This window comes from Sebastes fasciatus, chromosome 11 (genome assembly GCF_043250625.1).
Source record: "Sebastes fasciatus isolate fSebFas1 chromosome 11, fSebFas1.pri, whole genome shotgun sequence".
NCBI classification, from domain to species: Eukaryota; Metazoa; Chordata; class Actinopteri; order Perciformes; family Sebastidae; genus Sebastes; species Sebastes fasciatus.
The window spans coordinates 32,423,410-32,444,264 of NC_133805.1; the positions used below are offsets into that span (position 1 = coordinate 32,423,410).

General features: G+C 41.7%; 1 protein-coding gene across 1 annotated transcript in view; it reads left to right on the forward strand.

Moving 5' to 3' along the window:
* Positions 1-20,855, forward strand: part of LOC141777748 (receptor-type tyrosine-protein phosphatase N2-like) — a 284,709-nt gene that overhangs the window by 23,934 nt on the left and 239,920 nt on the right. Inside the window, exon 2 of the mRNA XM_074652276.1 lies at positions 3,473-3,523. Coding sequence (XP_074508377.1) covers positions 3,473-3,523 — 51 coding nt within the window. The remainder of the gene's footprint in view (positions 1-3,472; positions 3,524-20,855) is intronic.

Sequence of the window (20,855 nt, forward strand, 5' to 3'; positions counted from 1 at the left end):
TCTGTGTCGCTGTGCACGTGACGTGAACCACCGTGCGGCGCATGCGGGTGAATTTGCACCTCTAATTTGTACAACAGTTTTGGTCTATCTGTTCTATAGCTCTCTATCCATCCGGGTAGGTAAAGCACAGAGGGTGTAGTATCCTGTACAGATTGTAAAGCCCCCTGAGACACATTTGTGATTTGTGATGTTGAGCTATACAAATAAAATTGACTTGACTTGACATCACTGTATGACCAGGACTACAATCTTTACCTGACTTTAACCAAGTGAGTTGCCAAAACATGACGATAAAACATCACTCATTCATTTGTTGCCAGGGGCGTATAGAAATACGAAAGATGAGTTCAGCCTCAATGTTAAATATAAATCTTATGTTGATAAAAGGCTTAAAATTTGCATAATTTCCTTTCCTTTGAAATGTATTTCCATTGCAAATGTGTAGCACGTTATCATAATTTGTAGGGAACAGAATTGTAAACATCCCTTCACGGACAACAGGTGACTATAAGGTATGTTTGTGTGGTTGTCAGTACACAAAAATACAACATAAGGCCATCTGTTGTTCACACCAAAGAAAAGAAAGTGGGCGTGATGTCCTCGTGAAGGCAGCAGAAGCATGCTTGTAACAGAAAGTCACCGGCTGGAGGAGTCTGGGCAGCAGAAAAGCTCTGCCCTCCTGTAGACTGATTGCTGATGCTGAGCTGCTTTGATTTGCAGTTTAGGTTGAGCTACTCGGTGACCAAAAGCTTTTTTTTTTTCTTTTTGTGGTTAGTTTACTGGTGTGAATGTGTTGCTGAACATAGAGCATGTATGTTTTGCAAACCCTACCAACATATGATAGCACAAACAGGAGCTCCCACAGTGTAAATGTGGAGGGCGATGATGAGAGGGGAAGTAATCGCTGCCACTCTTTGATCCCTGGAAGGCAGAGAGACACTCAGAGACGAGCAAGTGTTGCCATGGTTACACAGCATCCCATCGTTTTGCTGGTTTCAGCTGGTGCTCTGCTCCCTGCCTGTTAGAGTCCTTCCAGTATTTGCCTAATGTGTGTGTATCTATCAGTGCCAAAAGTATTCGAAAACGCAGTAGCAGTCCTTGGAGTAATTCTTTTGGTAGCACCAGAGCAATCGTGGTATATTGACAGAATTAAAATATCGGCAGAAGTGGTAGAAGCAGTGGTCGTCGCCTAACAGCTGTAGAAGCAGTGATAATTAATAGCTGTAATCGTAGTAGCACAGGCAGTAGAAGTAGTAGCTTAGTAGAAACCGTAGTGATAGTAGTGGCAGTAGAAGTAGCAGTTAAGTAGATATAGTAGTAGTAGTAGTTATAGTAGTAGTAGTTTTAATGGAAGTGATAGAAGTTAGGGGTGGAACTGTTCACAAAATTCACGGTTCGGTTCATATCACGGTTTTGGGGTCACGGTTTTCGGTTCGGTTCGGCACATTTATGTTACAGCGAGGAGGTCATGCTCTGATTTCAACATGTTTTTCATTTATTTGGCAAAAATAAGTTAACAAATGTTTGCCTTAACAAAAGTATGGCTTACATAAGGAACATAAACACTTCTTCATTGACAAATTAGTTTGAGTAGTAGCAGTCGTAGAAGTAGAAACAATTATAGTAGTAGTAGTAGTAGTATAGGAGATTAAGACCAATGTGTATGCTCAGTTAAAACCAGACTAACCTCAGCGACCTTCATCTGAAGGTTAGTCGCTGGTAATATAGATATATGTAAGTAGTGTAGTAGATATAGATGTAGTAGTAGTAGTAGTAGTAGAAGAAGAAGAAGAAGAAGAAGTAGTAGTAGTAGTAGTAATAATAGCAGTAATAGGAGATTAAGACCAATGTGTACGCTCCGTTAAACCCAGACTAACCTCAGCGACCTTCTTCTGAAGGCTAGTCCTTGGTAGTATAGATATATGTTAGTAGTATAGTAGATATAGATGTAGTAGTAGTAGTAGAAGTAGTAAAAGTAGAAGTAGTAGTAGTAGTAGTATTAGTAGTAATAGCAGTAATAGTAGATTAAGACCAATGTGTATGCTCAGTTAAACCAAGACTAACCTCAGCGACCTTCATCCGTAGGCTAGTCCCTGGTAGTATAGATATATGTAAGTAGTGTAGTAGATATATATACGTAGTAGTAGTAGTAGTAGAAGTAGTAGTAGTAGTAGTAATAGTAATAATAGCAGTAATAGGAGATTAAGACCAATGTGTACGCTCCGTTAAAACCCAGACTAACCTCAGCGACCTTCATCTGTAGGCTAGTCCCTGGTAGTATAGCTATATTTAAGTAGTATTGTAGATATAGATGTATTAGCGGTAGTAGTAGTAGTAGTAATAGTAGTAATAGCAATAATAGGAGATTAAGACCAATGTGTACGCTCATTTAAACCCAGACTAACCTCAGCGACCTTCATCTGTAGCCACAATCACAAATTATCAGCACTGGAGGGCTTGTATTGTGTAGCAGCTGCAGGAAGCACATTTACTGCAAATGGCTCGCAGTTGCTTCTAGCAACTGCTGTCTGTCTCTCTCAGTCTTCAGCAGCAATTTTATCTCCATGATGCAGTATGATAAGCTTTTTGTTTTCTTTTTCAAATTTTCAGGATAGCTAGTAGCCAAAGAGGGCACGTTGGAGATTTTCCCCATGCAGGAGTTATTAATGTAACATCAATGAATGAATGAATGAATGAATATTGGTGATACAGGTATAAATCCATCTCCATTCCCTAAATGTTAGTCCAGAAATGTGTCTTTAACAGTGTGTAGAACTGTGTGTGTTTGTACTGGATGAGCCAGAGAGCAGCAGACAGACACAGTGTGAAGAAGTGTTATACTCTGCCAGATCTCCTGTTAGTGGAACAGAATAAAATATGAAAGAGCCAGTTTGATGCATCCCCCTCAGCCCACTGTTAACAAGCTTTTACTGTCTACGGCTGACAAATATAGCAATACAAAAAAACAGGAGAGATGTCTTATTAAGACATTTAGTTTCATGTTACAGTCTTAAGATAGAAGGGCAAACACTGTGTCGCAGGGTTTTCTCATTCACCTCTAATGGCATCTTGCCATGCAGATATTATTATTGGCCCAGGTTTTGAGATATCTGTCTCCAGGCCAGATATAATGAATTTTGCTTCAGAGAGTCAAAGAGTTGCTCAAACCATTTAAAAAATTATATTTTAAAAAGAAAATCAGCAATAAAGTGTCTTTTTAGAAACAGTGTCCCAGTTACTTTGGATAATCCACTTGCTCTGGTAGAACTGACTAACAGTTAATGGTCACTTTCACCGAGAACTTTTAGCCACAATTTACAGCCACAGTGCTAACTCTTCGGCTAACTCTCTCTCTGTTCATATGGCTACTGTCCTTATATTATTCTTTTCATGAAAGAAGAAATGTCTGCGTGAGCTAGTTATGTGTCAACCTGTTAACCACTTTGTTGTTTTTGTGTTTCTCTGCAAACAGGTTGCCTATTTGAGAATGAGCTGTGTACACCATATGAGATCTGCGTCAACGGTAAGATGTCCAACACACACAAACTCACACATTGTAAAAGCTGGGAGTATTTTTCCATTGATGATCTGGGAGTGGGCACATATAAACGCCGAGGTCTTGGGGATCTCCTCCGTCTGTCTGAGCTGGATCTTGAATTTGCAGTAGTTGTTTGTAGACCCATCCACTGCTTGTTTAAATGCCGATCACAGTGTAGCCACCAGGGGCCGTATTACAGAAGCCTCCGATCTTAAGTCTTAAGTTAAGATAGGAAGAGTCTCTCAGTTGAATGAATTTAACATAAATGTCAGTATATGGGTGCTCTACAGTTGTAGCGTCGGCTGATTTGACTTCGGAGATGAGAGTGACGGCTGGCTTGACCGCACGTTACCACAATACGATAACGTTTCCTGTCCCTGACAGAGTTAGCATGCAGCTTTAGCCGTGATGTCTAGCTCCGCTTTTCCTGTCAATGTATGAAACCCAAAGTGTTTCCATACCGCGATACATAGGTGCATCGATTTTCTTCCCACTCCTAATGGTAACCAAACACAGTGAAGATAGAATCTGAAAGTTAAGAAAAAAGTGTCGAAAATAACATTCAGTCTCTACTGTATTAATGATCGCAGTTACAAGAGACGAGATGTTTTCTAAATCAGCGTGTGTGCATGTGCGAGTGAGCAGAAATATTATTGTTATATTAGCCTCTTTAGAATTAACTGCTGGGTTTTGTTCACCCTCACAACCACATATAAATATGAAGCCACACTCTCTCTGCCTTACTCTTCCCTTGCGGCCTCTCTGGCATCAAGAGAAAGGAAACCCCTGCTGAGAATCAACCCAGAATCAAAAAAAAAAAGCTGAAAACATGAAAGTCGTTGACTGAAAATAGCCTGCATACATTTTGGAATCCTGGAAACACTTTAATCTGTGACTCCACTGGGTCAGGCGGATGATAACCGGGTTACTCCCCAGAGTTCGTGCTCTATCTATTCTGAGCTAACCTCTCTGTTTTCTGTGTTTCATCGGCTTCACTTATCAACATCTCTGCAGGTTTTAAAGCAAAGACAGAGACACCAGAGATACCAGAATACGAGAAGCTGTTGTATAATGTCATTAAGCATGAGGTGCAGGTGGCCGTGCTGTCGGCTGACCGACTGTGTTGTTTGACCTGCTTCCTGACGCGTGTTTACTTCAGGCAGGGTGTGTTTGTTCTGAATTCATTAGCTCGGTCGTTTCCTGTGTGTGCGGTGTCCTTTTGAAATGTGCCCCATAATCTAATCCTGACGGAGGAAGTGCGGATGAAAAAAACACAACTCATGTCTAGTTCTGTGAGAAAATCATTATGTCAGCCGTGCATCTTATTTTTAGCCCAGCACAGATGGGCTCTCTGTCTGTGTTGTGACTCCCTCAGGTGACCTTGCTTTGCTTTGATGAGGAAAAAAAAAGGTGTCAACTGCTTTTATTTGGATAGTTGGTCTGTAGTATTTCATTGCTGATATATTTTCCTTTGCTCTGCTGGCATATCCTCTGCCTTCGTTATTCGACTGCATGAAAATATTCGTTTTTGTGATTCTGAAAATATGACAAAGGTGATCGCTACAGGAAATAAGAAAAGTAAGGGGGAGGCATTGCAATTATGAAAGTCAAAACCAAGGTCATGTCCTGCATGTTTTTTTTCTGGTAATTTGGGGGCTTTAACAACCTAAAACCAACATAGGGCAACGTAGGGCATCATGGTTCACATGCTGGCAGACAGGACCGCATGAGGGGCGTCACCAGTAATATCTAAGTGGTTGCAAGATGATTATAAAGCACAGGAAAAATGACAGAACATAATTGTGCTACACAAGAAAGTTGTTTTTAAAGTTGTTGTTTCTATTTTTTTTTATTTTTTTTACTTTAATTGTTGTCTTTTCTGGTGAAATACTGAACAGTTTTACTTCTATTCATTCCTTTAAAGCCTTAAAACTGTTGGCTGAACTGCTCTCAACGGATGCAAAAAAAGAGCTGACGTCTATTTATACAAAAGGGAAAATGATAAAAGGAGAAAATGCAAAGTTGAAAGAGAAAATACTTTATTCTCATGATGGCTCAGCAACTGTTGTCAGACAGCAGCTAAACAGAGGGAGACGAACTTCATCCATTTTGCAGATTTCAGTGGTGCACACAGTTTTGTGGGGTGTGTTTTTTTAAAATTTTTGCCTCACTGCCTTTCAGGCAGTAAATACAATTTAGTGCCTCATGCCTCTGTTCCTTAAAGGTCATTAAGAAGCCGGGTGGTTGTTCAGTAGTTGGGGTGCCGTTTTTTCCTCCACTGATGTTCCAGCTGTGATGGAGGACTCTGTCCACACTTTGAATGATCATTTCTCTTCACTACTGACCTTCAGCAACAAGGAAGTGCTCCGACTCTTTTAACTTCTCCTGTTTACATCAAGCCCCCCCAGGAAGCAAATTTTCGTAGTAGCCAAACGGTGGAATTACAACTTCTGTTTCCGTCACTTGATGCCATTGGACCCAAAAAAACGTTTCCCCCATAGAATTACATTGAGAAAAAGACGTCTGTAAATTGTAAATTAGTTGTTTTTTTTATCTATGTAAATCAGCTTGAAATAGCTTGAATAGCTTTTATTGAAATCATTAGGTCCTAAAAGTTATTTTCTTGCCTCCGTTCATGTGAATGAGACCCACACCGAGGCTGTAGCGAGGGCTGGGAGGCGGAGTTAAAGGAAACGCTACTGAGCTTACTCTATGGGCCCAATGGATGCGGAAGATTGCCTGATGATACGGGTCCTTTTATTGTCAGAATTTAAACTTTTTTTGCTTCATGCGTCACTGAGCAACTTTCATAGGAATGAACGGGGCCTCGCCTCCGATGCTGTATCCAGTAGGCTTGGGCGATATAACGAGATTATCGTTTGACACGATATTGATTGGCCACGATAATGGTGACTGTATGTATGTAATATATATGTACTGTAATAATGACTGGAGTGGTGGGTGTTGCACACAGAAATGTTGCTCTTCTCACTCAAAATTGTCATTTTGAAACGCCAGTATTAAAATGATTCTGTCAGTCCTGGGCAGTGCTGGCTGTTTTTAGTGGAGCAGCTACTCGTCCACAAAAGAGCATGAAAAGCTCCTCTTAAGTGAGCCAGGTGAGGTGGAGCTGCGCTGACAGCTGGATCTCACAGTGGAAAAGCTACGACGGCTCCACCTCCAGCCATTGTTCTCACGCACCGTGTGTCTGACCTGCTTCAATAGCTGCTGTCAAACTGCCCCACGCACACAATGCCGGTCTGTTGTGTTGCTGATTGGCAGCTCAGACTCTATCAGGACATGCAGCAGCTCTGATTGCCTGAGCTGGCTATAATCTGTTGGCAGACAAAAAACAAAAAAACAATGAGTAATGTTGGTATTGTTCAGCTGAGGACATTCTCTCTCTCTCTCTCTCTCTCTCTCTCTCTCTCTCTCTCTCTCTCTCTCTCTCTCTCTTCTACCTTCTTTTTCCAACAACAAAGGGAGAGTGTGACAACTAGAAAAATATCTCAATGCCCAGAGGAAAGAAGTTGTTCTTTTACATTGAAATTGGAAAACTTCTAAACACGTTTTACACTTGACAGCTACTCCTGGATGAACACTACATTTGTGACAATATTATTCAGAAAATATGCATAACTTGCCTGGAGATTTTTGAAGAATTAAAACAGGCTTTCATAATGTAACACATTATAACATACAGTATATAGCCTATAGAGCAACTGCTGCACCACTCCTCTCTGTGCGGTAAAAACTTCAAATATAGCCCCTTTCCCATTGGACTAAAAACCCACTAACATCTGGGTCTTCAGTGGGAAAGGTTACAATTGGCATTCATTTCCAGGATAAATGACTCTGCAGTAGTCACGGGTATTTATCAGCTCCAGCTCCGATCGGCAGTGATGGAAACACGATCGTCACCCGGGTGGACACGATAATTTGCACCCCTTTTCCGGCGCGATGCTACGTGAGGCACGTTGACGTGAACATTATGACAATTAAATCAACAGGGATTTAGACAATTATTATAATTTATTAATGTACAAAACATACAACTGATATGCTCTTCTTAAAGCCACCAGACTCCAGTCAGACAACAGTCAGACCTCTCAGATCATCGCAACACACTTCATTCAAACTCAATAGAATTAAAATAAAACCCATCAAAACCATCTTTGTTAGACTTTCCACAGTTCCAACAATCGCCAAGTCTGGTTTGAGAGTTTGAAAGAGAGACTGAATGCGTAACAGATATAAAAAAAGAAGTAACATTTACACTGTTTACTAACGCCGTGTCCGTCGCAGGTTTTCCTGTGTTTAAAAAAACCTGCATATACGCGCTAATTTTGGTTACTGTCCACAAGGTGTTATGACATCACTGATTAGGGCGTGGCCAAAGAGGGTAGTCCTGTAACCTAACAGCACTTATTTTTATCTTGAAGCCGTCTTTCACAGTTTAATTAATTACCCAATTACACAAATAAGACTATACTTCCATACATTTGGGTTAAATGTATTAAAACCTTATTGAGCTTTTCTTTTAGCAAAATAGTGAAGTTTACCATTGTTATTATTGTACTGGTTTAACCAATGCACACATACCCATCTAAAGCCCATGCACCTTGCTGCATAAATATTCTCTTGTCTGCACACAAACTTTAATGTAAGTCATGACAATCATCTTAAAAACCTAGCAATATTTCCAATGACACTTGGCTCTGTAGTACATTTCTCAGTTATCTCTTGTCAGATCAGTCAAGTGATTTCTTTCTCCTCACAGTGTGGTGCTAGAGAGGGGAAAAAATGAATGAATAAAACCAGCAGTTTCCCCTCCCATATTTTAATTTTCTACTCATGCCAACTGCATGAAAGAAATTATAACTATCCAGCAAAACACATTAGATACAGCATGTGAGCAAATAGGAAACGGGAGTCCCAACTTCACGCCTTGTCATTCTATGCTTCCACCATTATAAAACAGCATCATTCTCTAATAGATTATGAAATGATGAGAAAATGTATTAAGGCATTCACTGTGTCTCCAGCGCTCGTGATAGTTGTTAATTAAAGTTTCAAGGATCTGCATCGCTGATGCAGCCTGTGAGGGAACATAAAACTCATTTTTACTACATGCTTTAAAGCTGCAGTGAGTAGAAATAGAGCAAATATGATTTAAAAAAAGTGAATTTTATAAAACGGTCACTATATCCTGACATGAAAATACTAAGTGAAGTTTCCAAAGACTTAAGAACACAGACATCAGTCAGTATCAGTCCTTCCTCCTGTCCTCTGTCCTCCTGTCCTCTGCTGATGTGATTCACTGCTGCAGGTAACGTTAGAGCTGGTAGAGGGGGGGGGGGGGGGCTGCTTTGTCTCAACCAGCTGATGAGTTTATGTAACCTAAACAGGTAGACTACACAGTCTACTGCAGCTTTTGTTGTTGTTTATTGTGTAGCCGAGGATAACGTTGCTCCTTTACTTTATGAAGATAATAAATTAACAACACGGAGGCTATGTATACATAAAACATTTTCCTTCATCGCTCACTCATCTTCAACCCGGGTCGCGGGGGCAACAGCTCCAGCAGGGGACCCCAAACTTCCCTTTCCTGGACCACATTAACCAGCTCTGACTGGGGGATACCGAGGCGTTCCCAGGCCAGTGTGGAGATATAATCTCTCCAACTAGTCCTGGATCTTCCCCGTGGCCTCCTCCCAGCTGGTCGTGCCTGGAACACCTCCCTAGGGAGGCGCCCGGGGGGGGGGGGCGCATCCTTACTAGATGCCCGAACCACCTCAGCTGGCTCCTTTCAACGTAAAGGAGTAGCGGCTCTACTCCAAGTCCCTCACGGATGACTGAGCTTCTCTCCCTATCTCTAAGGGAGACGCCAGCCACCCTCCTGAGAAAACCCATTTCGTCCGCTTGTCCGCAATCTAGTTCTTTGGGTCATCACTCAGCCCTCATGACCATAGGTGACAGTAGGAACGAACATTGACTGGTAGATCGAGAGCTTTGCCTTCCGGCTCAGCTCTCTTTTCGTCACAACGGTGCGGTAAAACGAATGCAATACCGCCCACACTGCTCCGATTTCTCCGGCCGATCTCACGTTCCATTGTCCCCTCACTCGCGAAGAAGACCCAGAGGTACTTGAACTCCTTCACTTGGGGTAAGGAATCATTCCCTACCCGGAGTAGGCAATCCATTGGTTTCCTTTATATCATTACATAAACGCTTAAATATTATGGCTCCTTACGTAACAGTCATGTCATGTCTGAAATAAAGTCAGTACAGAGCATTCACGTAAAAGCAAACATGTATGCAGGACAAAAGCCATTACTGTAACAGATGATGACGTATTCCGTGACTTAATCAGGCTTTTGACAAACCTCCTTAAGCCTGAGACACACCAGAAACGTCAGGAGCGCGTGGCGGCTGCGTTACCTGTTGTTTTTTATTTCGGCGTCCGTGTTAACAGGTTAGAGCAGACACACTGCCCGCGTGAGACGCGCGCCTCACGCACGTCACACGCGCGTCTCAGCTGCGTCTCTTCTAGAGTATAGAGGTCTCGCCTATTTTTGATGCGTGCCACGCGCGTTTCACAGCAACGACACAGTGAAAGTGATCTATTGACTGTATATTGACATCATACCAGCAAGATTACTACAGTTTTGACGTCTATCTGTAGAATATGTTACGGAGATGAAAAAGGAGTAAGGACTTATTTTTAAATCAACACTTCCTGCTTTCATTTCAAAATAAAAGCCCTCAAGCGTTTTTTTTCTGTGGACAGAATTCCTTCATTTGTTAACACAAAGCTTTTATTCTGAAATATGAGCAGTCAGTGCTGTGGAACATGCAGTGACTTTGAGAGCTCCATGAATTGATAAAGTATGGAGTTTAAATCAACACTTCCTACTTTCATTTCAAAATAAAAGCCCTTAAGCGTTTTTTCTGTGGACAGAATTCCTTCATTTGTTAACACAAGGCTCTTGTTCTGAAATATGAGCAGTCAGTGCTGTGGAACATGCAGTGACTTAGAGAACCAATGAATTGATAAAGTATGGGGTTTAAACCAACAATTCCTGCTTTCATTTAAAAATAAAAGCCCTCAAGCGTTTTTTCTGTGGACAGAATTCCTTCATTTGTTCACACGAGGCTTTTATTCTGAAATATGTGCTGGACAGTGTTCTAGAACATGCTGTGATTTGGAGAGCTCCATTAATGAATATATACTGGAAAAACAAAGTTTGGAAACTTGTGTTTGGTGGATTATTTCTCTGTTGTTACAATGCTAATGGTCATTGTATTTTACATCGTTGGAAAGCCTGTTTATTTACCTTCGCAATGATGTCCCACTTGTAAGGATCATGCATTTGTGGGATGAGCAGCACAGCTGATTATGTGGGTAGCGCCCAAGAAAAATTTGCCAAAATGCTCCGTCAATGGTAAACAGTGTATTCTCCTGTTGGTGTTGACTCTTGTTTTGAGTTGTTTGGTGGATTGGATGATTGAACTCTCTATCAGTAACAAGGAACAAACAAGACATATTGGCTATTTTACACTTTATTCATTTAATACACCGTCAGGAGCCTCAGTAGCGGTGGAAGATCCATACGCAGCAACAACAGCCTTGCACCTCCTCCTCATGCTGGTCACCAACCTGGTCACACTGTGGGATGGCGTTCCATTCCTCAACCAGGATTGGTTGCAGGTCAGCCAACGAGGTTGTGTTGGTCACTCTAACACGTACAGCACGCCCAAGCTGATCCTACAAGTGTTGAATTGGGTTGAGGTCTGGACTCTTGGCAGGCCGTTCCATTCTCTCTACTCCCACATTGTGGAGGTAGTCTGTGATAACCCTGGCTCTGTGGGGGCGAGCGTTGTCATCTTGGAGGATGAAGTTAGGTGCCAGATTGTGGAGATATGGGATCGCCACTTGCTGCAGAATCTCATCCCGATATCTCACTGCATTGAGATGGCCTTCAATGATGACAAGCCTTGTTTTGCCAGTGAGGGAGATGCCGCCCCACACCATGACACTGCCCCCAACAAAAGCTCTTACTCCATCGGTGCAACAATCAGCACAGCGTTCTCCGCGTCGTCTCCATACTTTGACCCTGCCGTCCAACTTTGGCAGACAGAACCTGGACTCATCACTGAACATGACATTCCCCCACATGTTCAGGTTCCATTGTCTGTGTTGTCGACACCAGCGCAAACGGGCCTGACGGTGAAGGGCAGTCATTGCAGGCTTCCTGGTAGCCTTATGAGAATACACTGTTTAGAGCATTTTGGCAAATTTTTCTTGGGCGCTACCCACATAATCAGCTGTGCTGCTCATCCCACAAATGCATGATCCTTACAAGTTGGACATCATTGCGAAGGTAAATAAACAGGCTTTCCAATGATGTAAAATACAAAGCCAATTAGCATTGTAACAACAGAGAAATAATCCACCAAACACAAGTTTCCGAACTTTGTTTTTCCAGTTTAGTACGGAGTTTTAATTGTGGATTATTACTATTTTTTTACAAATTACCACACGTTTCTTAACCTTTCTCAGTCTAAAATAAATATAAATAATAGTTATAATGAAAAAAAATGACCATTAAAAGTCAAACTCTATGTAGAAAGAAAGGGCTGACAGCAGCAGCTGCAGCAGCAGAAACGCAGCTGAAACGCAGCTGGTGTGAACGCCTGGCGCGTGTATCACGCAGCCACCACGCCACGCAGCCGTCACGCGCTCCTGACGTTCCTGGTGTGTCTCAGGCTTTAAACAGATGTGATAACATCATGATCCTTGCCCTCGGACAAGCTTATCTCCAGCATAAAACCCCATAAAGTGACATCCAAGGATTGACGCAACAATGGAGGATTCAGTGGGGAGCGATAATGGTGTCCACCCACCCCTGTGGACTTTTAGCTATTTTAAAGTGTATGTGACGCAGACATGTCTGGGCACTAAAGGAGAAGGGGCAGGCCAGCTGTGTGGAATGATGCTGCTCCATCAGTGACTTGACATTTTCATTGTGACTGTCATCTCAGTAGACGGAGCGGTGCCACGTTTAGAGCCGGTCGCATCGAACTCCTACAAGGGTCGGCTTTATGATACTGCAAAAAATGCTTCTCATAATGATAAATGTGGGAATACGTTTTTAAATCACTGTATATGCTTTGAGTGATAAAAAGTAACATGATAGAGTTTGACTTGTATTTGCTACAGCTGTTTTCAGGGATGTATTGATAATATTGTGATAGCAGATCACTTCAGATAGTCCACTTGATCAAATCAGATGTAAGTATTTAATCAGTAACCGTGTATTCAGATTTTTTGCAGTGTAGGAACCTCTCATTTGAGCCCCAGCATGCAGCTGAGTCTGGCCATATAGGGATGAGAATGGCGGCCTGTCAGTTATGCTTACTCTCTTCCTATGTTTTTACACGTGTGTGGAGATGAAATTTTAGCCCTTTAAGATCACCTCCCTGGTCATATTGTCTACCTAATTAACAATATATGCAAAATCCAATCATTTTTTCTTCCTATGAAGTGTGCTTATGTAAGCTAGTACCAACCAATTTCAACCAGTAATATCAAGACATCATCAATCTATCTGCAACTTTTAGGATCATGGGTGTGTGTGGAGGCTCCGTATCGCTCTACATTCTGAGCCCACCCATAGCGGCCCGATCAAATGTGAAGGATTTAATTTAAATCCCTATAGAGTGATGCAGGCATGAGTCCTAAAACCCGGGAGTGAGTCAGCATTTTAGCTAGGGATGTTAATAATTAACCGCTTAACCGTTTACCGACATTAAGCATTTTTACCGATTAACACTATCGGTTAAAACAGTTAATAGAAATGTTAATAATTAATTAAAAAGCTGAGAAAAACTCGTCACTTAAAGGAAAAAAGCTGGTCCACCTTAAGAGAGTCTGAGGCGGCGTTACAGATACAGGAAGTTGACTCCCGTCTATAGCTCGCTTGAGCGGAGGAGTTGTAGCCTCGTAGCATTTAGTCACTGACAAATAAACTGTACACACACTGTCTGCTACAGCTACGTTCACAGCTATAACGCCACGCACACACGGTCTGTCGCAAACTTGCTGAAGTCACACACATACAGTCGTATGTGTGTGACAATGGTGAGCACGAAGCTACCAGCAGAGCTACAGATGCTAACGTAGCACAAACACAACACACTGTTTGTTGGACAATCGCTATCATTAATCCGGGCAGACAGAGTGTCGTTACGCCGTGCAGACACACAGCTGACAACCTGCTAAACTAAACTAAATGTGTGGTGGAGACTTTTACTGGGAAAGTGGCTACATGTCCGCGACACTACACGCAGCATCGTGGCTGCTAAGTTAACGCTCCCGTATGGTGAACTGGGGACTACGTTGTCTGTTGTCCTCATACACTGCAAGTGGCACACCGCTGCATGCGAGGCATAAAATCTTGTCGTTAACGATTAATAATCGGTTAACGAGGGTTGGTTATTGGTTAAGAACATTTTTCAAAATTAGCATCCTTAATTTTAGCACTTCTCTCGTCTGGAAGTCAATGGGTTTTTTGAATGGATTAATTTTATTTAGATTTTAACGTTTTGTTCTACAATATAAAATACGTCAGTAAATATCCCACTCATGAATTTTGAAGCCTTTATGTGTCTTAAGAATGACGGTTGCTATCAAGTGGCTAAATGAGACTACGAAATGCCGTCACGCCGACCGCGGTGTAGTTGTTTTTTAGTCTAACGTTAGCTTTTTACTTCTGGCGATTGCATTCACACTTAAAAAATCATGAAGTGCTGTTCACTTGTGGAGATTATCTTGCTGAACAAAATGTGTATCATAAACATTTGTTTGCCACAGAGCTTATTTTCTGCTATAATCCAAAACCCAATAGAAAAAACCCATAGTCTTTTTGTCGAGGGAACACAGGGAGATGCTAACTTTCCGGTTGGCCTATAAAATTATGTCATCCCTGCACCAATCTATCGGTAACTGTACCCCGATCAAACATTCTGTTTTCCTGAGGAATAATCACGGTACAGAAGCTAAAGACGCTCTAACTTCCCTTTCACTGGGTCTTTAACTCGGGTTGCAAGATTCCCTAAATCATGTATTTATACGTCACTGATCTTAAAGCAGATTTCACATATTATAAGAAGTCATAAAACCAGTTAAAATTAAATTAATACCCCATTAAAAACCATGACAAACAGATAATAGAATAGATCAAATTAGTTTATAAATATAAACATAACAGAATATGAAAAGCAAGTGAATGGAACCAAATGTCCCTTTAAGTTAAATGGAACAGATTTAGCACACACTCATTGTCTGTGTGTTTTTCTGACGATCATTTACCCCCAGATGACTTGATCTGCGCTGGATGTGATGGATCATATTTGCACTGTGAGTTTGCTCAGCAGCGCTGCATCAGGGAGGCGCCGAGGTTATCTGAGCTCCGCTAATGTTTTCAGACGGGAGATGATGACCAGCGATGTGGAGAAAAGCCCAATCAATCAGGCTTTCTGCTTTTGTTTGCATCGGCAGTCTTTTGGATGAATTTGTTCTAATCACACTCCGTCTTACTGCTTGCTGGAGGTTTTATGCACTGAAGCATTGAATCGTTCCCTCTTTCTTTGGTCGTCTCTGTTCAGTTTGGTGAAAAAGATCATGATCTTGATGAGATCTATAAAGGCTAATAGTGGTATTTTTTTTATTTTAAAAGGGAATTATATTATAGCCTTATTTATATTATAGCATTATAGCATTATTATATTATAGCATTATATATATATATATATATATAATGCTATAATATAATTCCCTTTTAAAATAAAAAAAAATACCATTATTAGATTGATATAGATGTCGACGATTGAATGTTTAACACCAATTTTTTGTTTTTTTACATTTATGTTTTACAGCCTCTTGAACCATAGGACTCTGGCTCAGGTCCATGCTAAAAAATTACATGCCCATATACAGTAAATAGAGTATAGTGTATCTCTGCAACTACAAAATCTATTTGAATGATCTTGGTATCATAATAAAGGTAACACTTGTGAAATATCTGGAGAGGTGGTGGCATCAGTAAATATGTTAATGAGTCAGAGTAAATGAAGATGGAAGCCAGCATAAAGGAAACATTTTTTTTTTCTGATGAACAAAACAGTACACTTTCATAGTGAATATCCCTTTGGAAAGATGCAGTTGCAGTCCAAAACCTCTAGCAAACCATATCACAACATCTGAACATTTTTCCCTTCTTCAGCTGCTAGTTCAATGAGTCGCTGGCACTATTAGCATGCACCATTAGTGTGTTTTTGCTACATGCTCATCTAGTTGCTCGGTGTTGGAATTGTGTTTCGTTCTAGTAAAAATGGTTATCATGTTTTTTTAGCCGAGCTTCTTCCCGTTATGTGGGAATGCAGGATGAATATGTAGCTACATGTTTACCATGTCCTTATCTGGTGTTTTGTGCGATGTGCGCAACTGCCCCTGGTACCGGGGACACCCGGGTTCAAGAGGCTAATTAGTGTTTTGAAACAGTGGTTCCCAACCCGGAGGTCAGGACACCCACAGGGTTCACAAAATATATCTGGAGGGGCTGCGAGTTGGTTAACAGGATGGAAAAGCAGACACAAATTCTTCTGCAAGACAAAATTGTGTTTTTCCCTAATCTAGGGTACTGCAACATTAACCCTTTTGGGTTATTGAAAATGATGTCTTTGTTTGAACTAGTCACAACCGGTAGACATACAATATGCAACTGGAGATAAAGGGGTTGCAAGCAGCTTCATTTCAAGGGGTCACAAGGTACAAAGGGTGGGAACCACCGTACTAAAACAACCTTAAAATCCTGTAATCCTACTATAATCTTCACTTCAGTGATTCCCTCACACTTCAAATGACTGCTTGTTCAGTGTTCTAGATCAATCACACAAATGAAGTACAACACAGTTAATGGGGTTTGTCGCTCAGGCATTGATGACATATTTTCATCTCCACACAGTATGTATATACCAGCACACACAGTGTGCTGGTATATACATAGAACGAGTGAACGAGAATGAGGAGTGTAAAAAAAAGCAATGTGATCAATAACACTTCTTTGTGATCATGCAGCTATAGTCCTGTTGAGACATGTCTTCCATCTCCTGCTCTTCCATGGAGCCACTGTTACCCACCAGGTGTTGATTGGGTCCCTCGGCTTTACTGTCAGAGTTGTAATGGAGCTCATCTTGAAGAAGCTTGCTCAGCATGGAAACACTAATTTCCAGCAGAGAATATGGCCTCCAGATACGCTTTAATTGGCATTAGTTAACTCAGCAAGAGGAGAGCTGAATTGAATTGTGTGCTGTGGATAAGTGTCGTTATTCCTGTGCTATATATGGAGTGTATAAAACATTATGGCCCTCTGATTTTTACATTAAATCAAAAGACCAGGGGGCTTCACAGAAAGGATTTGAGAAGGTTTTTTTTAATAGTAACATGGATTCTGCAAACCAACAAATGGGTGAATGTGAATATTAGGGCAGTGAGGCCTGAATTAAAACCAAATGACTGTTTTTGTCAGACCTTTGCACTGAATTTGGACACAATGTTTTCAAGGATTTATTAGACTGCCAGACTGCTTTGAAGGTGCCGACACAAGATATGAGACCGTCCTCCCAAGAAGAACCACAGCATCAGTTGTTTCTTAAAGTTCCCCGTTACAAAAAGTGTTTACGTTGATGTGACGAAGCCCTCTAGTGTCCATATTCATAATAACTGGAGCAGAGGATGAAGTCAGGTGACACTGTTGTTGAGCGACAAGTCCATGTAGGGAGGTGGACGGGGAGGATGGATGAGTCAATAAGACAACAAAACATGGAAAACGATGGAAATTGCCATGGCAACAGGCCCAGGAGGAGCAGGGCTAAACTGGCCCATTACCCATCTGCGCCCTGTTGCATGCTGTCTCGTGAACATTGCAACAGTCGACATGTCACAGCGCCCCATGGCAAGGGCAGGGCTGAAAATATCCTCTACAAGTCTAGATTTGATGATCAATCTGCGTGTTGTTGATTCAGATTATTAATCTGTGACATTGCTCCACTGTCACAAAGTTTTTTTAAACTGCCTCCTTGATGTTTCATTTCTGTAGGTTTTACTGGAAAAACATTACTGGTGCATTTTACATTTTGCAGTGAAAAAAACTTAAGAAAAAACTGAGTAACTAGCACAATTTAATATCCATAGCTGAACAGATGAGAGAGGGAAGCATTATCTGTGAGGGAGTAAGCTTTGCTCACCTTGAGTATGCGTGTTTGAGGTTTGAAGCTTGCACTTAATGCATTAGTGACTGTAGCTCTTAATGCATTTAAGGGATAAAACAGGTGAAATTCTATATTTGTTGATTGTCAACAAATTTCATGAAAAGGCCAGAATAGACCAAATTAGACCCCAACAAACGCACCTTTCCCTCCTGTTTGAGTAACGCTTTTTAAAAACTACAGCAACCAGCTGTTTTAGGAAACAAAAAAAAAAAAATATGAAACTATGTATTCGTGAGCTGTTTGTAAAGATTTCAACCCCGGTCTCTTCAATATGCGTACAAACAACATGACTTTTGTGTGCAGGTGATACGCCAATCCTTCCCATTAACTTCTGTGGAGAGCAAGATTTATATCTTCAGTGGGGACCAATGGGCTTGGAGCTGAGTCTCCACAGGAAGTCCGAAAGTATTGAGAGACAGACTAACACATTGTTGATTTTCATGGGATTTGTTGACAATAAGGACAATACGTACAGTAAGGGATAATGTACAGCTAGCAGGTCATTGTTGTGAAAGAATGACCTGCTAGCTGTACATTATCCTACCTATTAAACGGCTACTTACTTAATAAATCAATATTTTGACACAAAAATGGTCCGCCAGAGTCCGACATCAGAGCTGCGCCCATAGCAAAGGTCTGCTATACAGAAATTACAGACCGCAGAACGCAGTGATTGACCTATCAGGATCGAGTATTCAACACAGCTGTGTAATAAGGAATAATGTCAGCCTTGAGGTTTTTAACTAACTAACTAACTAACTAACTAACTAACTAACTAACTAACTAACTAACTATAGCCCCAGGTCAATTTGTTCTGCCCCTGAGTGCCATTGTGGCTGGTTTCCTGGTCTACTACCAGTTTCCTGGTGGTTCTGCTCAGAATAAATATGTTTTGGTTAATATACTGGAAAAACAAAGTTTGGAAACTTGTGTTTGGTGGATTATTTATCTGTTGTTACAATGCTAATGGTCATTGTATTTTACATCGTTGGAAAGCCTGTTTATTTACCTTCGCAATGATGTCCCACTTGTAAGGATCATGCATTTGTGGGATGAGCAGCACAGCTGATTATGTGGGTAGCGCCCAAGAAAAATTTGCCAAAATGCTCCGTCAATGGTAAACAGTGTATTCTCCTGTTGGTATTGACTCTTGTTTTGAGTTGTTTGATGGATTGGATGATTGAACTCTCTATCAGTAACAAGGAACAAACAAGACATATTGGCTATTTTACACTTTATTCATTTAATACAATATGTCAGGAGACTCAGTAGCGGTGGAAGATCCATACGCAGCCACAACAGCCTGGCACCTCCTCCTCATGCTGGTCACCAACCTGGTCACACGTTGCTGCGGGATGGCGTTCCATTCCTCAACCAGGATTCGTTGCAGGTCAGCCAGCGTGGTTGTGTTGGTCACTCTAACACGTACAGCACGCCCAAGCTGATCCTACAAGTGTTGAATTGGGTTGAGGTCTGGACTCTTGGCAGGCCGTTCCATTCTCTCTACTCCCACATTGTGGAGGTAGTCTGTGATAACCCTGGCTCTGTGGGGGCGAGCGTTGTCATCTTGGAGGATGAAGTTAGGTGCCAGATTGTGGAGATATGGGATCGACACTGGCTGCAGAATCTCATCCCAATATCTCCCTGCATTGAGATGGCCTTCAATGATGACAAGCCTTGTTTTGCTAGTGAGGAAGATGCCGCCCCACACCATGACACAGCCCCCACCAAAAGCTGTTACTCCATCGGTGCTACAATCAGCATAGCGTTCTCCGCATCGTCTCCATATTTTGACCCTGCCGTCCAACTTTGGCAGACAGAACCTGGACTCATCACTGAACATGACATTCCCCCACATGTTCAGGTTCCATTGTCTGTGTTGTCGACAACAGCGCAAACGGACCTGACTGTGAAGGGTAGTCATTGCAGGCTTCCTGGTAGCCTTATGAGAATACACTGTTTAGAGCATTTTGGCAAATTTTTCTTGGGCGCTACCCACATAATCAGCTGTGCTGCTCATCCCACAAATGCATGATCCTTACAAGTTGGACATCATTGCGAAGGTAAATAAACAGGCTTTCCAATGATGTAAAATACAAAGCCAATTAGCATTGTAACAACAGAGAAATAATCCACCAAACACAAGTTTCCGAACTTTGTTTTTCCAGTTTATTTACATGTTCAGTTCAATATACACATAGAGTATGTTGTGTCACTTTAAATAGGTTGGTTGCAGTGTACTTGGTGAGCATGTGGTTTACTTTGAGTACAACCTATGTTGTTTAATTTTATTACATGTAATTGGTTGTTTATGTGTCATGTCACTTTATCTGGTTGTGATTGGCTGTGGGGCGGGACTAGCGAGGAGCGGGTGAGAGAAGTGAGGGAGCGGCGCAAGGGAGAGATTGGAGAGAAGAGAGTGGAACGAAAAGAGATGTAGTAATTAGAGATTTATGGTTTAAAGTGTGTTTGTAAGTTGTAGTGCTGTAAAAACTAGAGCATAGGACTGCAAGCCAGTGAAACGCCGAATGTATACGTTGCCAGTAGTTAAGTGGCTATCAACGCAGTAGCTGATATTGCGCCGTTAGCCTTTACAGCTAACTAGCCAAGCTAACTACCGCCGAAGGACACTCTGGACCGCCCAGATAGCCTCCAGGTGACCTGGATAAAAGCCTGGTAGCTCCTCTGGCAACCTGGGAGAAAGAAGGTTTCACCTATCGGACTGCCATGGTCAGCTATCAGCCTTTCTAGCTTTTTGCACTACTCTTGGAGGTGCAACATTAGGACTCTGTGATACTAACTCTGCTACGCTAACGTGAGTACTCAGCTTTTATTTGGCTGTTAGAGCGAAACGTCTCAACTGTTTTTGGCCACCACGTTCCCAAGCATCGCCCAGGCCTGCAACGGGGTTGTTTTCATTAATGGTCCTTTTCTGTTTACTGGCGTGTGTGTGTGAGAGTGTGTGAGAGAGTGTGTGAGAGAG